This window comes from Podarcis pityusensis (assembly GCF_964106645.2).
Source record: "Podarcis pityusensis genome assembly, chromosome: Z".
Lineage (NCBI taxonomy): Eukaryota > Metazoa > Chordata > Lepidosauria > Squamata > Lacertidae > Podarcis > Podarcis pityusensis.
The window spans coordinates 8292247-8314092 of NC_138044.1; the positions used below are offsets into that span (position 1 = coordinate 8292247).

General features: G+C 42.2%; 1 protein-coding gene and 1 long non-coding RNA gene across 2 annotated transcripts in view; one reads left to right on the forward strand and one right to left on the reverse strand.

Moving 5' to 3' along the window:
• LOC308468687 lies at positions 1-14625 on the reverse strand. The gene is made up of 2 exons (XR_013981818.1): positions 14311-14625; positions 1-510 (listed from the first exon to the last, which is right to left on the reverse strand). It is a non-coding gene; the product is annotated as an uncharacterized lncRNA (long non-coding RNA).
• Positions 8900-21846, forward strand: part of TNFSF8 (TNF superfamily member 8) — a 25703-nt gene continuing 12756 nt past the window's right edge. Inside the window, exons 1-2 of the mRNA XM_080991018.1 lie at positions 8900-9508; positions 18708-18753. Of these exons, the coding sequence (XP_080847144.1) occupies positions 9311-9508; positions 18708-18753 (244 nt within the window). The 5' untranslated portion in view covers positions 8900-9310. The remainder of the gene's footprint in view (positions 9509-18707; positions 18754-21846) is intronic.

Here is a 21846-nt window from a genome sequence, read left to right on the forward strand (position 1 = left end):
TTTCTATGTTCCAGGTCATGGATTTATTCACAAGTGTAAACATCCTTTACATAAAATGCTACTCCTCCTGTCCTGTTTGGTCTATTCCTTTTGAACAGGTTATACCTCTCAATTCCTACATTCTAGTCATGAGTCTCATCCCACATTTGACATCCTGTATTAAAAGCTCCAGTTTGTCTTGCTTGGTTCCCATACTTGTTACCTATCAAGAAAAAGCTAAAACAGACACTGCATGCTTGATTTCCAGATTATTATTTTTATAGAAATCCTCCTAGGTAAACCACAATTCAGAGCAAGCAAAGAGAACAAAAAAGGTACAGAACAGGGGAATTCTACGATCTCCTCATTCATAGGACTGTTTTGTAGATGAACTGGATGACTTTTTCATGTCATCTAATATTCTAGAATCATGAGAACTCAGTTTGGCAGCTTAGTTGTAATGGATTTGTCGGGGGGCGGGATTCTTTTTTCAGTACTATGCCCACACATTGCAGGATCCTTATGCAGTCCCTGAAAGATAGTAGATGTGTGATAAACAACACCCCAAAATATTTGTGCATCTATGTGCATTTTCCCATGCAAACACACACACACACACACACACACACACACAAATACACAGGATGAACGCAAACCCCCAGTGGAAATGACACATTGGAAACTTCTTATTGTAGTCACAAACTGCCAAGAGTCAAAAGCATAGAGTCAGACAGATCTTTATCTATTGCCACTGAAATGCTGAGGCTTATTTCTCAAAATTCCAGAACTGAAGTTTCTTCCCCTTGAGGTTATTGCTTATTTCACAACACCCACCACTGCCTCCTCCACCCCAATGATCTTCTTATTTGGCTTCCCTAAGTGCTCCTTTTTTGAAACTTATGCCCTGCTCTACCCCTTCAGTTTTTTAGGGTGCATAACATTTTTTAAATCACATTGGTGTTCTTTTTTTAAAAAAGCAAGAAGAGATTATAATTACACTTTAAGGCCCCATGGATTCTCAGAACCCCAGATTGTCTCATTTTGTCAGAGATTTCCTGGTGGGACTTTCACCCGTCAGGCAAAGGTAACCCTCTCATCATTTTCTGAGCCATCAATGCATTCTGTGGGAGTGAGTTCCACAGTTTTTTTCTCTGGCCTGAATCTTCCAGCATTCAGCTTCATTTTATGTCCATTTCTAACATTATGGGAGAGGGAGAAAAGCTTTTATTTATCCACCTTCTCCATGCCACAGATACTTTTATAAACCTTTATCATGTCACCTCTTACTCACCTTTTTCTCTAAACTAGAAAGTCCCAAACACTGCAACCTCTCCCCACCCCCCATTTCTCTCTACCTGATTCTGGGTAATGTTTCACAGTTGCTGCTGTCCCATCATATCTGGCTCACCTGTGCCTTCATTTGAACTGGCAGCAAAGGGAGCAATGTGGAAGGCAACAGCAATTCCTATCTCTTCCCAACAACAGTGCAACCCTATGCAGAAGTAAGCACATTTACAACACAAGTCCCTTTGAGTAAGCAGGTGTAGGAATGCAGTCCCCTTTTCCTTCTGACCCTTTCCTCTTCTGACCAATGCTTACAAGAGCTTTTTGTGCACATTGATACAATGGAAGAAGAAGAGGAGGAGGAAGAAGAATTACGACTGTGGCCACACACATGCATATGTGTTCCACAGTTACCTCATGAATGTTTGGCTGCAATCTATCCAGATAGGCTGTGGCAGGGATGGGGAAACCTGAGACCCTCCAGATATTGTTTCCCTACAACACCCAACATGCCTTATCCTTGGAGAATGGGACTTTGCTATACATCTCAAATAAGAGGAAGAGTAAGCATCCTCATTGTGCACTTCTGCCAGGATGGCTTCTTTGACAGCTGCCCATCAATCAGGATTCTAGCTCTATGAATGTTAAATCTGTCTAACCACTTGAATCCCCTCCTATGCCCAAGAGGGGAAACCTATATCTCTCTGGGTTTTTCTGGAATCCAACACCCATTATCCCTGACTGATAGACAGGCAGATGGGAACAATTGGTGGCAGTATCTGTAGTGCCAAAAGTTAGTCACTCTTTACTTCTGCCAAAACATGTCAAAGTCTCTCTCATAAATACTCCTTCCACTATGTTAAATGCATTTTTTGATTAATAAATGTGTCAAATGTCTTCCCCACCCCACTTGACTCATACCTATGTACGCAGGTCTTTGCTTATGTCAAGTTCCAGAGAATTATGTTAATTTGCCCTGACTCACTGTTGGATTGCTATTTTTCAAAGATTTTAACACTGTTTTAATGTTTTTAATGGGACTGTTGTAATTTTTTCGGCTTTGTGCCATCTTGAGTTGCTATACAAAGAGCAGCACTGAAATGAATAAATAGTGGGGTCTAACCATTTTTATTGTCATCTTAACGTCAAAGCGTATGAATCTTATGAGTAACTCCTCTGATTATAGCACTAAACCACCTCTCTCTCTCTCTCTGCTTCTTTCATGTTATTAGATCTTCTGTTATCTAAATCTTCTGTGGTATCTTGTATATCATTAATATCTCCCTCATTCCATTGAAACCCTTCTCCAATATATAAAAAGATTTTCAAGTTTATCTCTTTTTGCCAAAGTTATTTTTATCTTGAATTCAGATCACTTTGTGTTCCAAAGCTGTATTTGATGTATAATTTATGAATATATTTTTTCCTCATCGCAGGAAGGAAATATGCAGCCCACCCCTTCCCTGTACCTGAGACCTACTGCATGCAAAGCAGATGCTGAACTACCAATGAGCTACCACCCTTCCCCTAAAATAGGAACATAGGAATCTGCCTTATACTGAGCCTGATCATTGGCTCATCTATTGTCAACCCTGGTTGGTAGCAGCTCCCAAGAATTGCAGGCAAGGGCCTTTCCCTGCCCTACCTGAAGATGCTGAAGATTGAATCATGCAAAGCAGATACTCTATCACTGATTCCCAGCATGAGAAATAATAAATGAAAGAGAATGAATGTGTTTGAGTGCAGCCCTAACAGAAATTATTGCAAATGATCTGCCTGAAGACGACAAAAAAGAAAGACTGATTCAGTCAATGAAAATAAAATCAGATGTATATATTTGGAATGGGCTTAGTGGATAAAAGCCATGAGAACTTTGTACTTTTTAAAATAATAATTTTGTATTAATTTTCCAATATTTGCCCAATATTACCACAGTTTTGCCAATTATACAGATTTCAATTTATATCAAAATAATTCCAATTATTTCCAGATTTATACAATTTCATCAAAGTGGTTTCCCATGCTCCTTGATCAGTGTTTTTTGTCCAGTTCTTATATTGCTGCGGTTCATATCTTTTATTAAAACCTAATTACATTTCAGTTGGTATTTTAATCATTAAGATAACAGCTGCATTTTTAGAAAATTTCTATCCATTTTAATACCTTATCTAACTTTCCATAGGATTTCAAATGAATTCTTCTAACTGAAAATAATTAGAACTCCTTTTTCCTGCGTGTGTCAGTCTGAATATGTCCAGTTATGTAGTCCTTGGCATTTGCCTGCTGTCCTATTCTTGAAATTCCTCCAAATGCTGTTGTCTCTCAGTGTAACTGGGGTGGGGCTATAATCCTGGAGAATTCTCAAAGTATCTCAATAGCTCCCTCCCATCATGCTCTCATCTTGCTTGGTGTTTCCGGACAACAACATACTCCCAGTCCACTCTTTCTCACTACTCAGTCAACATCTAGAAATTTCCACAGCCCAGGAAAGAGGGATCCAGCTTCCGCCACAGAGGATCTTCAAGTACTTTCATTTTAATTAATCACCATCAGGGTCTCCATGCCTCCCTCATCCATGGCTCCAGATTCCTTTCATCTTTACGGCTGCATTTTGGCCAAAATCCACTAAAGTTGTATCTCTTCTCTATTGTTGTTGTTGTTGTTGTTGTTGTTTGGGGGGTAGAGGTGGTATCTGCTCTAATTTTCCAAGATAATCCATTCAATCAATAGAGCTCACCACCACCACCACACAGCTAATTGTTATTTTAATCATAAGTTTTATTCCATACTGCAATCAAGTCTAATTTTGTATCTTTAAAATTTTGCATCTGGAGAGGGTTGCCAAATCATTAATAAAGAAACTCAAAATAAACAGGAAACTAGAGGCTCCCCTCTCCATCATCCACTGCCCACACCAAATAAAATCATTTTCTCAGTTTTAAAATTCAGATCAATGCAGCTGGGTAATTTCGCAGTTCGGATGACAACATCTCTCAGAGCGCACCTGACTTTAAACCCAATTAAAAACCCAATTAACAGGAAAACCTATGCTTTTTAATGGCAGCGTAGGAGAGTTTTTAGCAGGCAAAGCGCTTTTACACTCGGCACCTCCCTGCCATTCCATGCCAGAGTGAGAGTGAGAGCCAGGTACTGAGACAAGGTAAAAAAAGGTAAAGGACCCCTGGATGGCTAAGTCCAAACAAAAGCGATTATGGGGTGTGGCGCTCATCTCGCTTTCAGGCCGAGGGAGCCAGTGTTTGTCCACAGAGAGCTTTCCGGGTCATGTGGCCAGCATGACTAAACCACTTCTGGTGCAACAGAACACCGTTACGGAAACCAGAGCGCATGGAAACGCTGTTTACATTCCCGCTGGAGCGGTACCTATTTATCTACTTGCACTGGTGTGCTTTCGATCTGCTAGATAGGCAGGAGCTGGGACAGAGCAACAGGAGCTCACCCCATTATGCGGATTCGAACTGCCAGCCTTCTGATCGGCAAGTCCAAGAGGCTCAGTGGTTTAGACCACAGTGAAGCCTATTCCTCCCTTTCCTGAGAGGAATTTCCAATAATGATTTATCCTCTATCATTCCTGTTTTTCTCTGCCTTCGATCCCCTCAGTGTCATGGGAACTGCCTCCATTAAGGCAGATAGGAACCTGTAACCAAGAACTTTGGTTGTACTGTTAGTTCATGTTTATTTACTCTAACCTTTTCTGGAAATATTCATCAAGGGATTGTGCAGCACCAATGACCGCTCCCCACATCAAATGGGGGGCGCCTTTTGATTGGTTGCATGCAGCCCCCCCCGAATCCCAATGTGACTCCTGGTAGTTCGGGCTGGCTTCATCCTTCCCAGGCTGGATACCTGTCTCTACCTACCTCAGCCAATCGCCCAATCCTGCCTGGGGAGGCTTTGCCAGGGGATTGGCCAGGTAAGGGGAGGGACCATCCTGCCCACACAACAGAAGGTGAATCTTACCTGCGAAGTGGCAGTCGGCATGAGTTACAAAGAAAGCTATTCCCCCAGATTAGTATTGTCTACAGTATTGCTTACTTCTTCACACAGCGCATAGTGGATTAGACAAATTCATGGAGGAGAGGGCCACAGATCTATGAGAACTTTCCCTCCCTCCAAAAAATTCCATAATCACATCCGACAATACATTATTCAATCAATGCTGAAATAATTCACTCTTGTGGGAAAAAACAGCAAAAGTATTTTCTGTCATTAACTATGCGCTTGAGTAGCTATGATTGTAATGCAACCTACAGGTTGTGCAATATGAAACATGAAACCATGATGAGGAAGTACAGTCACTTTGAGTCTGTTCATATGGTATTGGATGCCTCCATTTTCTGTGGGCTTGTACAGTTGTGGTCATCACAATATCAGCTGAAGTGAGTATTCCAGGTACATGTTAATTAATAGGGATGCTGCAGAATTTCTCCCAAAACAGTCTCAGCAAAGTTTTTCAGGGACATGTTAATACCCACCAACAAGCAGGGGTAAGTTTTTAAACACACTGAATTCTTTCCCAGTTCAGAAATTCAAGCTGCAGAAGAATTTAGGTAGCAAAATGTCAAATACAATTCAATGTAAACAACTGTAAAGTGATGCACATTGGGGCAAAAATAATAGGAATCACATATACACTAATGGTTCTGAACTGATAGTGACTGACTGACCAGAAACTGCCAATATTATAATGTTGTTATAGAAAGCTACAATGCAATCACATTTTAAATATTCTGTACAGTTCTGGTAAGGAACACGGGTGGCGCTGTGGGTTAAACCACAGAGCCTAGGACTTGCCGATCAGAAGGTCAGCGGTTTGAATCCCCGCGATGGGGTGCGCTCCCGTTGCTCAGTCCCTGCTCCTGCTAACCTAGCAGTTCAAAAGCACATCAAAAGTGCAAGTAGATAAATAGGTACGCTCTGGCAGGAAGGTAAATGGCGTTTCCATGCGCTGCTCTGGTTTCGCCAGAAGCGGCTTAGTCATGCTGGCCACATGCCCCATAAGCTGTATGCTGGCTCCCTTGGCCAGTAAAGCAAGATGAGCGCCGCAACCCCAGAGTCGGTCACGACTGGACCTAATGGTCAGGGGTCCCTTTACCTTTACCTTTACAGTTCTGGTAATCTCACCTCAATAAAGAATCTGGAAGAGATTCAGAAAAAGTCAACCAAAACAATCAGGGGGAGTGAAACAACTCCCAAGTGAGAAAAAGTGGCAACATTTGGGGGTTTTCAGTCTGAAAAGGTGAAGCATCTGGGCAGTATCATATTTCTAAGATCTGGTCTAACCTTGCTCATCTCAGTGGCCATATCCATCGAAGCAGGAAGAGTTTCACAAGGGTTCTTATTAGGCTGGATTTTGTTGGAAAATAATATTCCTGGGTTGATGTGGTTCACTTTTAGCTTGTGACTTTGCCCCTGAACTCTCGCTTCCATCTTGACTGGGCCCCAGCACAGGCCTGATGCTCAGTTCCTAGCTCCGCTCTGCCAATTGTATAAACGTTTGTGTACAAAAGGCCACAAGAAGCCTTAGTGAAACTAACATGCTTTCTCTCTACTACCACAAGTACAGATAGAGGTGAAAATGACAAGAAGTTCAAACCCACTGCAATATTCATCTCCAGAGTGAAATGGTATCTCTGATTCACTGCAGAGATAGAGGGCAGGGGAGAGAAGCCTAATCAAGATGTGAGACCTCACCACAGAACAGAAAAGATGAAATTGGCAAGCTTCAGCAGTTGGAAGACGTGAGATGGGGAGCTGTTTCCATTCCCTCGTAGCCAGTCTCCCAGCAGTACACATACCATGGGTGGGTGAGGCCTCAGCCAAAACTGGACAAGGCAATTGATGTGACTCTTAGTACAGTACTCTACTTTTCAGCCATGCAAAATCCAGATGTTTCTACAGCTTCCGCCTATTTCCTGTCCAGACAAACAAGAGACATTTGCACAGTTGGAGGACACATTGCAGTCAGGCAACAACACTCCATGTGAGCATGGAGCAGGGCCAGTGAACGGGATGATCAGTAGAGAGGGGACAGCATGGCCCACCTTTCAGTGTGATATTAAGGTAGGGAGACAGCAGCAGAAATGAGAGTGCTTTTATCTATAAATACATGCTTGTATATTTTGTAGGTATGGCTGATCTTTTTTTCTTTTGTATTGTGGATCTGCTAATAGTTATTATGAGCCCTGTATGTTGTTATTGTTTGTAGTTTATACTGATGTTGTAAGAGGGTATCTTATCTCAGGCATAGTCAACATGGTGCACTCTAGATGTTGGACTATAGAATCATAGAATTATAGAGTTGGAAGGGACCATGAGGATCATCTAGTCTAAGCACCTGCAATGCAGGAATCTTTTGCCCAACGTGGAGCTGAAGCCCATGTCCTGAGATTAAAAGTCCCATAACTCCCTCCACCTCTGGCTGCTGGTCATGCTGTCTTGGGTTGATGGGCGTTAGAGCCTGAAAGCATCTTGAGACCACAACATTGGCTACGCCTGTCTTCTCCAATTGACCAGTGCTACTCTAAACTGTAGTGGCCCTTTTGAACCTGTATATGGAAATAGAATGAGATTCAGAAAGTAAAAAATTTATTTCTCATCTCCAGGGCTGTACTGAAAGAACTTCAATTTTAATAATCTAGATTGCAGGTATTCAAGGCTTTGACAAATTGGTCTTCTCACAAATGAAACATATTTAAAGGGCAGAGGTCAAATGACCTTTTAAAAAATATGTGGCATGATTTTGTTTCTCATACAAATACAGTGGTACCTCGGGTTAAGAACTTAATTCGTTCTGGAGGTCCATTCTTAACCTGAAACTGTTATTAACCTGAGGTACCACTTTAGCCAATGGGGCCTCCCACTGCTGCCACGGCGTGATTTCTGTTCTCATCCTGAAGCAAAGTCCTTAACCCGAGGTACTATTTCTGGGTTAGCAGAGTCTGTAACCTGAAGTGTCTGTAACCTGAAGCATCTGTAACCCGAGGTACCACTGTATTGAGGCACATGATCACTCAGTGCCATCACATATGCAAATGCCTGGCTCATTTAAGGCTATATAGAGCATTTATTCTCAATAATGATGGAATTCATAGATGGAAAATACTTTTATTTTTACAAAACTTTATTATTTGTAAAGGAAATCTTTGTATGAATTAATGCATTATTATTCCTTTGGAGTTGTGCTCTATCTTTGTACTTCTGTGATGCCTTATGATTTAAATTTTTGATTCTTTGTTTTCTTTGTTGTGTTTGCGCCTTTATTTCTTTTATTTTTAATTTTCTGATATCTTGATGCTGTAAACTGCTCAGAGATTTCTTTATAATATGGAGCAGTATATGTGTGACTTAAATAAATAAATAATGAACAAATGTGCTTGGAATGTCTCTAGATACCCAGAAAAAAAACTGTGAATATTTGATACCATGGAGTGGAACAGTGTAGAAAGAAAGGAGCATGTTTTCCATTGCATTTATGTTGAGGCTGTACACTTGTTTCTATATATATATATATATATATATATATATATATATATATATATCTGAATCAGCAGCTCTGGGAATTCAGATCTCCAAAGCGGAAATCACTCAGTGTAGCTGCATCATCACATGAAGAAAGGAAACAAGTCTGCAATTTGTGAAAGAGGAAGTCACCAAAATTGGGAGTGATTTATTTTACCAAAATGTGACAATGGGGTTGTACAAATCTACTGAGAGAGGGGAATGAGCCGTGTTTTGTTGCTACTCACTATTCAGTGTGAGGCACTACAAATGGGCTCACACAAGCACTGTCCTAGTGGAAGTCTGTTTTGGGAGTACCGAAAAGCCTTCTCTTTGTTGAGATCATAGTCGACTCACCTCCCGCCTCCAGATCTCCTCTCCTTTTTTTTTCTTCATACGGCAAGTGATGAATCTATTTTTTCCAGATCACATGAGCCAAAATGTGGGGGAATCCTCTAAGGAGCAGAGACTTGTTTGAAGGTGATCAGAAAGAGGTATGGAGTGAAAGACTTGAGGACTTCATAAGGGGATGAACTCTCAGGCAGAACGGAAAGCTTTCATGCAAGTGAATTGTCCTCAGGAAGCTACCAGAGATATGACTGAAGAAAGTGTCACCAGGAAGTTCAGTGCCCCAATCCAAACATACTTCTGTTTCGCCATCATTTCTCTCACAATCTGCCTTCTTGCATCTTTGGGAACCATTGTGGTCTTGGTACTTCAAAGGACGGTAAGTTGCTTCCTGCTTCTGCCCTAGGGCTCTCTTAACTCCTGTTATCCAGATAAAATGTTGAGTTTCAGCTTTCACGGCACACCTTTTGCAATTATTCAGGCTTTGGCTTCAACTGATCCATGAAAGCCAACTCCACTGTACAATGCCAGTCAATTGCATTGCAGAGAGTAGGTGACTGGATATGAAATACAGGCTGAGATCTTTACTGCTTGAAATGTCACAAAATTCCTACAAGCAGACTCAACGTGTTGATTTCAAGCTCTTGGAATAAGGACATTTGTTTTGCTGATGGTATTCTGTAAAACATGGGTAGGTAAAATGTTGACATCCAGATATTGTTGGACTCCAATTCTCATTAGAAATGTGGTCAATATTCAAGCATGTTTTAAGCCAAGAACTATTTCACAAATACAGAGAACAGCAAAATTTAAAGCGCTATTACATTTTGTTTTATGTATTAGTCTAGAAGGTGAGAAATAGGTTCGTTTGCTCAATTTAAATTCTCCTCCATCCCTAATTGGAAACTGTCTTATATGTGGTCATATTTTACTCCTTGGAGTCTAAGGCAGAGACAGGTCTTTCCTATCACATGCTGAGGTCCTTTAACTGGGAAATGACTGAAACTGATTCTAGGACCTTCTGCATGCAAAGCACTGAGCTATGGTCCTGATCTACCTAGTGAATGCTTATTTAAGAAAAGAAAATATTTGATAGACTAAAAAGGCGCCCCATATAATTGTGCACATATGTATGTACACACATATTGGATCCAACTAAATTATACACACACTAGACCCATTGAAATTAATAAACCTAAGCCAGAGATATTCATTCATTTCAATGGGTCTACTCTAAGCAGAACAAACACTGAATTCATAAAATCATATAATGGTAGAGTTGGAGTGACCCTTAGGGTCATTCAGTCCAACCCCCAGCAAGACAAGAATCTCAGTAAGGATAGCAATAAGGATTCAAAACAGAGAATGGGGAGAAGGGTTAGAAAAGAAATGGCAGAAGCAATAACTTTAAGGGGATCCAATATCCTTACTTGGATACTTTCCCCTCCAAAAAGTATGGCCCATTAGTAGATGATTTTGGGATACTCTCCCTCATGTTCTGAGCTCCTGGGGAGTCTCCAGAGGAAGCTCTCTCAGAACCCTTGATTAGTCATTATTAATTTGTGGGTTTCTTTTTACATAAAAGTCTCAAGAAAATTCATAGAAATATAATAAGATCATAGTTTTAAAAGCAGTACAAAGCACATACTGAAAACATGACTTAAAACAGTTCAAAATGAACCCCTAAGGCACAATTTTTTTATCCATTGAGCTGTTGAAATGTCTTCAGGTATTCTTGTTATTATTTTTATGTGTTTAATGGCTGCTCACAATAAATTGAACTGATTGCTGAGTAAAACACAGTCATGACAGACTATTTGCTATGCAATATTAACTTGTTTTATTTCTTTTCCCTGGCAGTGAGGCAGTTGAATGCTACTTTTGATTCTTTCTTTTGTCATCCTTTTCTTTGTATATTGTTTAAAACCATATAGAAATAAATAGTAGTAGTAGTAGTAGTAGTAGTAGTAGTAGTAATTTGGGAATGGAAAGAACCAAAGAACCAAATGTTTGGGGAGTGAGATAAGATGAATAGTGGTGGAAATAGCCATGATAATCTCATGAGAAACTGAGTTTGAGGTGGGGAGGCATGTCACTCAAGGGCAGTGGTATGTATTAGAAGGAATGGAACCTACTTTGTAAAGTTGTGTCAACAGAGATGGAGGGTTAGATTCCATTCCCATTAAAAGGCAAATCAACCTGCTTTGCAGTTTCTGAAACAGTATGCAGACCAAAACAGAGCCATTCTATGAAATGAGTACTTCTCCAAAATTTTGCAGGTCATAAATTAACATTATAGATGTGATTGGTTTCCAGGATTATTATTATTTCAATAGGAAACAAGGTCTTAATAGCATTGAATTTAGGAAATTGTTTCTTAATGTTACTGCATAGAAAAATTATCAGTAAGAGTTAAGAGGGGAGGGAGAAACCTGACTGTCTAAGCTAAATTTCACAAGCAAAATTCTGAAAAGGTTTGAAATCCAAGTCTCAAGGGCATAGGAGCCAACTCCTGGGGGCTGAGGGGGCTTTGGCCCCCCTAATAAAATATTTGAGGGGGCTGGGGGCCCCCAAAGTTGACGAGCATTGCCATTCAAATGGTGTGTGTGCATTGCATCATGTGATCGATTATGTGGGGCAGGGCTTACCTGAGTCTTCCCAATGGGATTACATAGGCATGTAATATGAGGATCTCATAATACTAGAATTTGAGGCTATTCATCCAACGAAGCTGAATGTCAGAAGATTCAGAACAGACAAATTATTTCTCCCTGCAGTGCATAGTTAAAGCTATGAAGTTCACTCCCACAAGTTATACAGGTGGCCTCCAACTTGGGTGATTTTAAAAGAGGATTAGATAAGTTCATGGAAGATAAAACCATCAAGGATACTAGCTACGGTGGCTGTACTTTGCCTTCATGGTCAGAGGTAGCATGCCTCTGAATACCAGTTGCTGGGACTCATAAGCGCGGACAGTGCTGCTGTTGCACTCATGTCCACAGTTTGTGTGCTATCCATGGGCATCTGGTTTGCCACCTTGCAAACAGGGTGCTGGATCAGATGGGCTAGATCAAGCAGGACTACTCCAAAGTTCTTATAAAGGGAAGTTCCTAGTACAGATAATTCAACAGTCAGTCTGTGAGCATTTATAAAAGGATTCTGTGGTTACTAAGACCCAGCATGAGATTCCTAACATTTTTTTGGGGGGGGGGGATTACAAACTTGGTGGATCAGGGAAATGCTGTGGATATAGTACCGTATTTTTCGCTCTATAGGGTGCACCGGACCATAGGGCGCACCTAGTTTTTAGGGGGGGAAATAAAGAAAAAAAACTTATTCCGCCCCCAGCCCCAAAGAGCAAAGAAGCCAAGACAGCCAGCGGGATCCATCCTGCTGGCTGTCTTGGCTTCCTCTTTAGCCGCGCACAACCTCTCCAGCCGGGAGAGGCTGTGTGCAGCTTTGGCAGAAGCCAAGACAGCAAGCGGGATGGATCCCGCTCGCTATCTTGGCTTCATTTCTAGCCGCGGGGCTGGGGTTGCGAAGCCTTTGGAGCGCAGCGCAAGTTCCCCGGCTTCAGCAAAAGGAACCCAAAGCCTTCGGAGCACAGCGCGAGTTCCCACTGCGCTCCAAAGACTTCAGGCGGCTATCCCTGAAGCGTGGAGAACAAGAGGGGTCGGTGCTCACCGACCCCTCTCGCTCTCCATTCGCTCCATAGGACGCACACACATTTCCCCTTCATTTTTGGAGGGGAAAAAGTGCGTCCTATAGAGCGAAAAATAAGGTATATCTTGATTTCAGTGAGGCTTTTGACAAAGTCCTCCATGATTTTCTCTCGAAGAAGCTGCTAAAATGTGGGTTGAATGAGGTAACTGTTAGGTGGATTTGTAGCTGGTTGACTGACCAAACCCAAAGAGTACTCATTAATGGTTCCTCAACATCCTGGAAAAAAAGTGACAAGTGGGGTGCCGCAGGGTTCTGTCCTGGGTCCGTTGTTGTTCAACATCTTTATAAATGATTTGGATGAAGGAATTGAGGGGAAGCTCATCAAATTTGCAGATGACTCCAAACTGGGAGGGGTAGCTAATGCCACAGAAGGCAGAATCAGAATTCAAAATGTCCTTAATGGATTAGAGAACAGGGCGCAAGCTAACAAAATGAATTATAAGGACAAATGTAAGGTTCTGCACTTAGGCAGGAAGAACCATATGCACAAATATAGGATGGGGGACATCTGGCTTACTAGTAGTACATGTGAAAAGGATCTAGGGGTCTTGGTGGACCACAAACTTAACATGAGTCAACAGTGTGATGCAGCAGCAAAAAAAGCCTAGGCTACTCTAGGCTGAATCAACAGAAGTATCAAGGGAAGTCATAGTACCATTCTATTCTGCCTTGGTTAGACCACACCTGGAATATTTTGTCCAGTTCCGGGCACCACAATTTAAGAAGGATGTTGACAAGCTGGAATGTGTGCAGAGGAGGGCAATCAAGATGATCAAGAGTCTGGAAACTAAGTCTTATGAGAAATGCTTGAAGGAGCTGGGTATTTTTAGCCTGGAAAAGAGGAGACTAAGAGGAGATATGATAGCCATCTTCAGATATCTTAAGGGCTGTCACATGGAAGAGGGAGCTTCCTTGTTTTCTCCTGCCCTTGAGGGTAGGATTCGAGGTAATGGCTTCAAGCTCCAAGAAAGGAGATTCCAACTAAGCTTTCAGAAAAACTTTATGATAGGAAGAACTGTTCAGCAGTGGAACAGACTACCACAAGAGGTGGTGAACTCTGCTTCCTTGGAGGTTGGATGGCCATCTGTCATGGATACCTTAGCTGAGATTCCTGCATTGCAGGGGGTTGGACTAGGTGACCCTTGGGTAACTTCCAGTTCTAAGATTCTATGATTCTATGGTTTTAAGTCTGGAAGATTCAGGACAGACAAAAAAAAGTACTTCTTCACACAGCACCTTGCTAAACTATGGATTTCAATGTCACGAGAGGTGGTGATGGCCACCACCAACATGAATGGATTTAATAGAGGATCGGACAAATTCATGGAGGATAAGAAGGATATTGATGGCTAAGTTCTACCTCCTGAATACTAGGAATGAGGGGTGTGTGCAGAAAGCAGTATTTTGTAAGGCACAGCACACAAATTAAGATGCACATCTGCATCTGGTCCCACTTACCATTGGTGTGTGGCCCCCAGAATAATATCCATGAGGGTGAGCACCACCAGGATTGACACCGTGATGCCAGAAACAAAGCCCCCAGAATTTGTGCTTTGATCTGGTAGACGTCAGTGCTTCACTTCCCAGACGTCACAAAAGCGGGGTAGGACAGAAATAAAATGATGTTGCTATACTTTCAAGAAGTAGCAGCCTGTGGTCATTACATTGGTTGATAGTGTTTATGCAAATCCAGCTATGAAAATCAGGTGTTGCTTGCTGGTCCTCTTCTTAGCGTTGCCAAGCCAGTACAGCTGAGTAAAAAATAGAAACCAAAACTAGGAAAATTCCCCCGTTAATGTCTAGACTCTAGACATTTAGCAACCACTTTCTTCAGCCACCCTGGGTCTACAGAACTCTCCTTCGTATTCGCATCTCTCCATAGCTTACAATCCTTCCTAGTCTCAACCACAATGGAATTTCTTTCCTAAATAAAGCCATACAATCAAAGAGTCACAAGGGATCTTGAAAGTTAGCTAATCCAACCCCATGGGTCTGTGCTGGATCTTCCATGCAGGATCTGTAAATGGAGAAATCTGAGGGCTCCCTTGGACAAAAAACAAGGACACCAGCCAGGAATACCAGAGCAAAATAGCAGCCAGTAGGCTTGGTCTTTATTGAAGACTGTCGCGACAGGACTCCCACCTGCCACAAGGTGGAACAAGATGGAAGCCCCAAACAAAAGAGCCCCCAAACTTTTATTAGCTGCTAATCCCCATGTTATACCTCCCCCCAACTACATCACTCATACATCACAGTTACATCAAGAAAGGGGAGGTCTGGTGGCAGTAATCTGAGCATCCTGGACCCTGCCCCGTGGTTCTCCTTGCCCTCCACCAAACACTCATCAATTGTAACAAAAGAGATATTTACATTTCCCTGTTTCCCAGCCAAGTTAATCACACCCTTTTGTCTTCATCTGGGTTTATTATTTCTGGAATGGCTACCTGTCTGGCACTCATGTGTTAGGATGCCAGGGATTATCACTCAGGCAGAGGGGCTGCTGAGTAGCTGAGCTCACATGTCTATATGAATTTCTGAAGTTTTGCCAGTGAGCCAGTACATAGATACATTTATCAGTGAATTCTTACATTTGGTACCATGCAGCAAAGGCCCTTTGAATAGATAGAAAGAAACTGTGATTAAGTGTTTTGTGGGGACAAATCACAAAAGTCACAAAAGCGATTGTGCTGATTTTGGTAGTGGGTTGCATGTGCATGAAATCTGCTGGAGGGGCAACCCCCCCAACCTATACATAAATTCCTGCAACAGATCCAATTACAGCATCCTTGATGCATGACTGCCCAGCCTCTATGACAGAACATAAGAAGAGTCCTACTGCATAATACCCAAGGCAGGGCTGATGAATTTTAATGAGGATTTGTTTTCTTTACAAAGTGATGTAGGAAAATGAAAAATCAAGAGAAATTGGTATTGACAGATTTGACCAGTCCTAGTCCTGCTAGATCTCCACATGTGGCCAGTGAGGCTATTTTGGTGAAGTCACATCCACTGGCCCTACTCCTGATGCAGAAAGTGTAACTTGATCTCGGGTGATTGACAGATTCGTAAACCCAGCCACCTATCAAGCTTGTCCCTCAGGGGTTTGAGGGAGTTAAGTATCTGACCCAGGGGATAGATCCAGTTCCCCAGGATGGACTGAATGACAGACAGGTAGAAAGCTGTGTGTGTATCTTTCTAGGGAAGGTTGAGAGGGCCATAGCTCACTGGCAGTTAAGGATGGAAAGCTCTGTAATTTTGGTGCTCTCAGTCTGGTTTTTCTTAAATTTGGTTCTCCACAATTCTAATAAATAATAATCACCATAAACATTCTTCAGTATTTTGTTTGGCAATTTCTCCTCATATAATGCATTTTGGTATACCATTTTCATTCTTTATGCACACCTTCCCCTGGCATGTGCATTTTTGTAAACATTGCTTGGTTGGAGAAATGAATCACAAAATTCAAAGAAGTGCGCATTTTGAGGGGTGGCTGTGTTTCAGTTCTCAAATTGTTTTGGAAAGTGCAAACTTATACATTCGGCTTTAAATGCAAACTGAATCAAAGTTGTCCCCCTTCCCTAGTGGTAGGGCATCTGCTTTGCATGCAGAAGAATCCAAGTTCAATTCCTGGTGTCCCCAGGTGGGCTGAGCCTGGAAAGAACCACTGCCAGTCAGCATAGATAGTATTGAACTAGATGGACCAGTGTTCTGACTCACTATAAGACGGCATCTTATGATCCTGCACACCACCCAAACAAAAATATGAGCGGTGAGAAGAGGGGTCTTTTTCCCCTCCTTCAAACCAACCATTGATCTCATTGGTCTCAAAGACATTTGACAGCCATCCTCAGGGAGTGATCCACACTCCTGACAAGCAATCACTACAACTCCCTAGAATAACATTTTTGGCATAATGCCACCAAATTGATTTTCGAAGGAAGACAGATGTTGTTGCAGCCTCAAGCTTGTAAGTGACCAGCTATATCAGGATTGGAAAAAAACTGCACCAGCACCCAAGAGAAAACACTAACCTTTCTGATCAGAGCTATGTTTTGAGAAAAGAAGGACAAGATTAATTTCCATCTGGCAAAATTGAGGCCATGCCCAGAGAGCCAGCTTACTGCCTCTGCAGTATGTTAAGAACTTGTTGAACTCACAATTTAAGAAGGTTTTGGGTGGTTGCTGCTATTGTTTTACTGGGGGGGGGGGCACTGTTGTTATTTTATATATTTTTGAAGTAATTATTTCAAGTATTGCAACAAAACAGATGCAAAATTACTTTTTTAAAAATAAAAAATGTCTGCTTATTACATTGCTATATGCCTTTCACCCAAAGAAATCAGAGCAGCGTACAAAGTGTCCTCTATCCCATCCTCATTTTAACCTCACAGCAACCCTGTGAGGTAGGTTAGCCCAAAGTCATACTGGCAGATTCATCACAGAATAGCACACCAAAGGCCCATCTAGACCAGCATCTTGCTGTGGAAGCCCATAAGTAGGATGTGATAGCAACAGGTCTCGCTTGCTGTCGTCCTCCAGCAACTGGTATTCAGATAAACTGCCTCTGAACATGGAGGTTCCACTGTGTTCATCATGGCCAATAGCCATTAATAGACTCTTCCTCCATGGATTTGTCTAATCCCTTTTTAAAAGCCTCTTTGTGGGAAGCCATGCGATTTTAAATGCTCTTTAAAAGTATGGTGTGGATCTGGCCTATGTTAGCAGTCATTACCACCTTTTTGGGCAGTGCATTCATTATGTGAAGATCATTTAATTAATTTTAACCTGGATATAAAATTACAGGTGTGTGTGTGTGTGTGTGTGTGTGTGTGTGTGTGTCTTAAAGCAATAGGTTCCTTTTTCAAAAGACCAAGCTTCTGAGTCTGGAGCATCCCTGATCATTAGCTTTATTTTGTCTGACCAAAGCTGTCAATATGAATGGGAATAGAGCTTCAACAATATCTGGAGGAGCTGCTGTTAATTCTGAACTCAAATGTAATCATTATGAGTATTATTTACTAAACCTTCTTTCTAAGGTTTTTTAACACAGTGTAAAAACTAGTTTAAAACAAGGTAAGATCACAGAAATAACAGGGATCCTAAAAATATACATCCCAGATGTCAAAACCAAGGGTAAAGAGGTCTGTCCTCAGCATTAACTGAAAGCTATATACAGTGGTAGGGGCGCGGGTGGTGCTGTGGGTTAAACCACAGAGCCTAGGGCTTGCTGATCAGAAGGTCAGCGGTTCAAATCCCCATGATGGGGTGAGCTCCTGTTGCTCTGTCCCTGTTCCTGCTAACCTAGCAGTTCGAAAGCACCTCAAAGTGCAAGTAGATAAATAGGTACCGCTCCGGCGGGAAGGTAAACGGCGTTTCCGTGCGCTGCTCTGGTTCACCAGAAGCGGCTTAGTCATGCTGGCCACATGACCCGGAAGCTGTACACTGGCTCCCTCGGCCAATAAAGCGAGATGAGCGCCGCAACCCCAGAGTCATCCGCGACTGGACCTAATGGTCAGCGGTCCCTTTACCTTTATATACAGTGGTACCTCAGGTTACAAACACCTCACATTACAAACACTTCGGGTTACAGACTCCGTTAACCCAGAAATAGTACCTCGGGTTAAGAACTTTGCTTCAGGATGAGAACAGAAATCGTGCGGCTTCTTAGGGGTGATGGATGTTGTATCTTAACATATGGGGTGCAGTTTAGCCAGATCTGATTTAAAATAAAGCCTATTATGAGTCAAAGTTCATTTAAATGTAATCTACGATAATGTAAGCAAGGAACACACACACAAAAATATGTCTAGGACATCATAGATGTAACTTTCTCTTGACTTTTTGTCTCTTTGAAGGGATCTACGACTGAGTACGATGGACACCAAGGTAGAGAGAAATGTGGTAAGATGATATGAATGAGATAAATTACAAGTGAATATTTTTGGCATGGATGGTCTGAAAATGTTGGATTTGAGCCAGTTGTTGCTTGGGTTGATAATTCCTTGGTGGTGGGGAGGGGGGCACTTAAAGTAGGCACAATCACACCTGCCAGGTGGGTTTGCCGAGTCACGCAAAACAATGTAAACAGGTCCCAAGTTGCTAAGGGCTTTATATACTTGGCCTAGTAGCAAATCAGTAACCAGTGTAGAGCACAGGTGTTATAAGCCTCCCTCCTGTCAGTGATTGTCCTGCAGCATTTTGCACCACCTGCAGCTTCCAGATCAAATGTGAGGGGAGTCCCACATGGAACACATTGCAGTAATCCAGTTTTGAAGTAATCAGTGCATGAACTATTATGGCAAAGCTTCCCCAGTCCAGGAATGGCTGTTGCTGTCAAAACAGCAGCACTTGGTAAAAGGTACTTCCAGACACTGTGCTACCTGAGCCTTCAGTAACACAGCTGGATCCAAAAGCACCCCAAACTGCAAACCTGCTCTTTAAAGGAGAAAGCAACCTCATCCAAGGTAGGCAACTGACCAGTTTCTTAGAAACAAGAGCTATTCACCCATGTTGCCTACTTGAACTAGTATCAGTGACAGGATGAAGTGGTTTCAGTGCTAGAAAACAGGTTTCTGTATGCCGGATGTGTATCCTATAATTTTCACCTTGCCTTTGTCAGCTGCATTGCACAAACAGGTATCCACACATTGGGGAAATGGTACAGAGCTGTTGTCCCAACACTCCTGTGCCTGGGACTTTATGATTCTTCAGAACCCCACTCTGAACACACCTGCAGGCCATCCAGGTTGCCTGGGGATTTGTTCTTCTCGTGAGGAGTAGCTTACTCATGAATGTGCATGTGTGTGTGTGTGTGTGTGTGTGTGTGTGTGTGTGTGAACAACAACTGCAAAGAAGTGAAAAAGAGAAGAGCAGCAGCAGTTGGGCCCTTTGCAGGGACAAATACTTTGCTCCACCACCATCACCACCTCCACAAAATATGAAACTTCCATTTGCAACTTCACCACATGTAAACAAAAAGCACATAGGGAGTGGTGGACTGTTTTGGACATTCGTTCTCTTTTTTCTTCCTGTTATCAGCATTTCTGTCCCAACTTTTATCCAAGAAGCTCAAGGTGGCAATCCTGGCTCCGCCCCCTGCTCCCCCCCCCCCCGTTTTATCCTTGCAACAGCCTTGTGAGGTGGATTAGACTGATGGACTGTGACTGGCACAAAGTCACCCAGTGAGCTTCATGGCTGAGTGGAGATTTGAACCCTGGTCTTCCAAGGCCAACATACTAACCAATACATTAAGCCAGTGCTAGTACATGGGCACAGTACCCAGGGCAACAAGAATGGTAGTTCTCCTAGTCCAGTGCATCTGGCTGTTTCCATTTTGCCTCCATAGAATTAGAAAATAAGATGGTTGGGGGTTAATGAGTTCACGAGTAGTCAATATACCCATTAAAACAGCAAAGTATCCAATCTTAATGCAAGGATATTTTGTTGGCAAGATAAAGCAAGCTCATGTCTAAAATTGAGCAGATTATCTACAAGACTCTCAAGGCCAAACTGCCTTGCCGAGTTGATTCAGAGCTATTAAAACCACCTAATAAATCTTCATCCCACATTTCTTTTGGCAGAGAACAGGATACCGTTAGCTAAATACCTAGAGGTACTCAAATGTCACTTTATGTGTACACACACACACACACACACACATTACTCAGCTATCAATCATCAAGGGCTGTATTGGAAACAGCCCACTAGGATTTAATTGAGATTAATGCATGGATAGATAATTGAAGGGGTATCATGCTCGTATTCAGTGACATAGTGTAGCCTATGTTGTGAGCAAGGAGGAAGAGTCACAGAATCAATCATCCTAAAGAGGCAAAGCTCTGCTTTTGTGCAGTCAATGCTGTGTTTCATTCATTTACCCTTGACTGAATATTGAAATCTACGGCATTTTCTACTGATCCAGAAAGATAGCCCATCCATTTAGTCCTAGGGTAGAGAACCTTCTTGGTTCAACAGGTCAGATCCTTATCAGGATCAGCCTTGAGGGACCTCCCAGTTGTCAATCATCTGAATTCAAGATACAATGCCAGCTGCAATGGGTTTTGGGTTACAGATTGGGCACTCAGTCTCTAAGCACCTTGCAAGCTGTTGCTAAAAGGAAGCTTTCCCTTCTCCTCTCAGTTTTAGCAAAGGATTCTGATACAAATCCCTTCCTGATTTGATGTGGAACCCTACCAAACTGAGCAGGATTTAAGTCCCATTCATCGGCTGATAAGTTAAGGGGTTAAATCCTGTTATGCTAAGGTTACCAGATGTTGAACTAAGCTAATTGAAAACTGAGGTACCACTGTACAGTATTTATTTTTTCCCAATTTGAACCGTATATGAATGATTATTTATTACAACAGCAGTCATAAAGAAGAAACGTGAAACACACAGAAAAAAAATGGAATATAAAGGTTAAATTGCCGCGTTGGCGCTTTGCAATAAATAAGTGGGTTTTGGGTTACAGATTGGGCACTCAGTCTCTAAAAGGTTCACCATCACTGTACTAGGGCTATGCCCCGATTCTGATGAAACCCAAATTTTGAACAAAATCAGCTTAGGCTGGATTGGGTTGTCCCATGCCAAATTGACTCACCTAGAGCAATCCGGTGCTGTCAAAAGACAGGGCAGGCAACCTCTGCACAGCCTCCTTCACCAACCCTTCCCTGTGAGGAGCACAAGTGGTGAAACAACAAGCAGCCAATGAGCAGAACATTAACTCCTGCTTTCTGCACAGGCTCCTTGACCAGTGCAATTTCCCCAGGGAACATGTTGGCAAGGCAGCACCCAGAAGGATTGAATGCAGTTTTTCTTCTTCCCCTGTTACCACCCTTCTGACAACATTAAAACAGGCCCCCAAATCAATTTGGAGCCTGGATCCAAGGTGGACTCTTGAGTTGGATTGGTATGTAGGTACACAGCCATAGAATGTGTTCCACATCTCAGACTGATGGGCTAAATTGGAACCTGTGTCTCATTTACTTAGGTCTG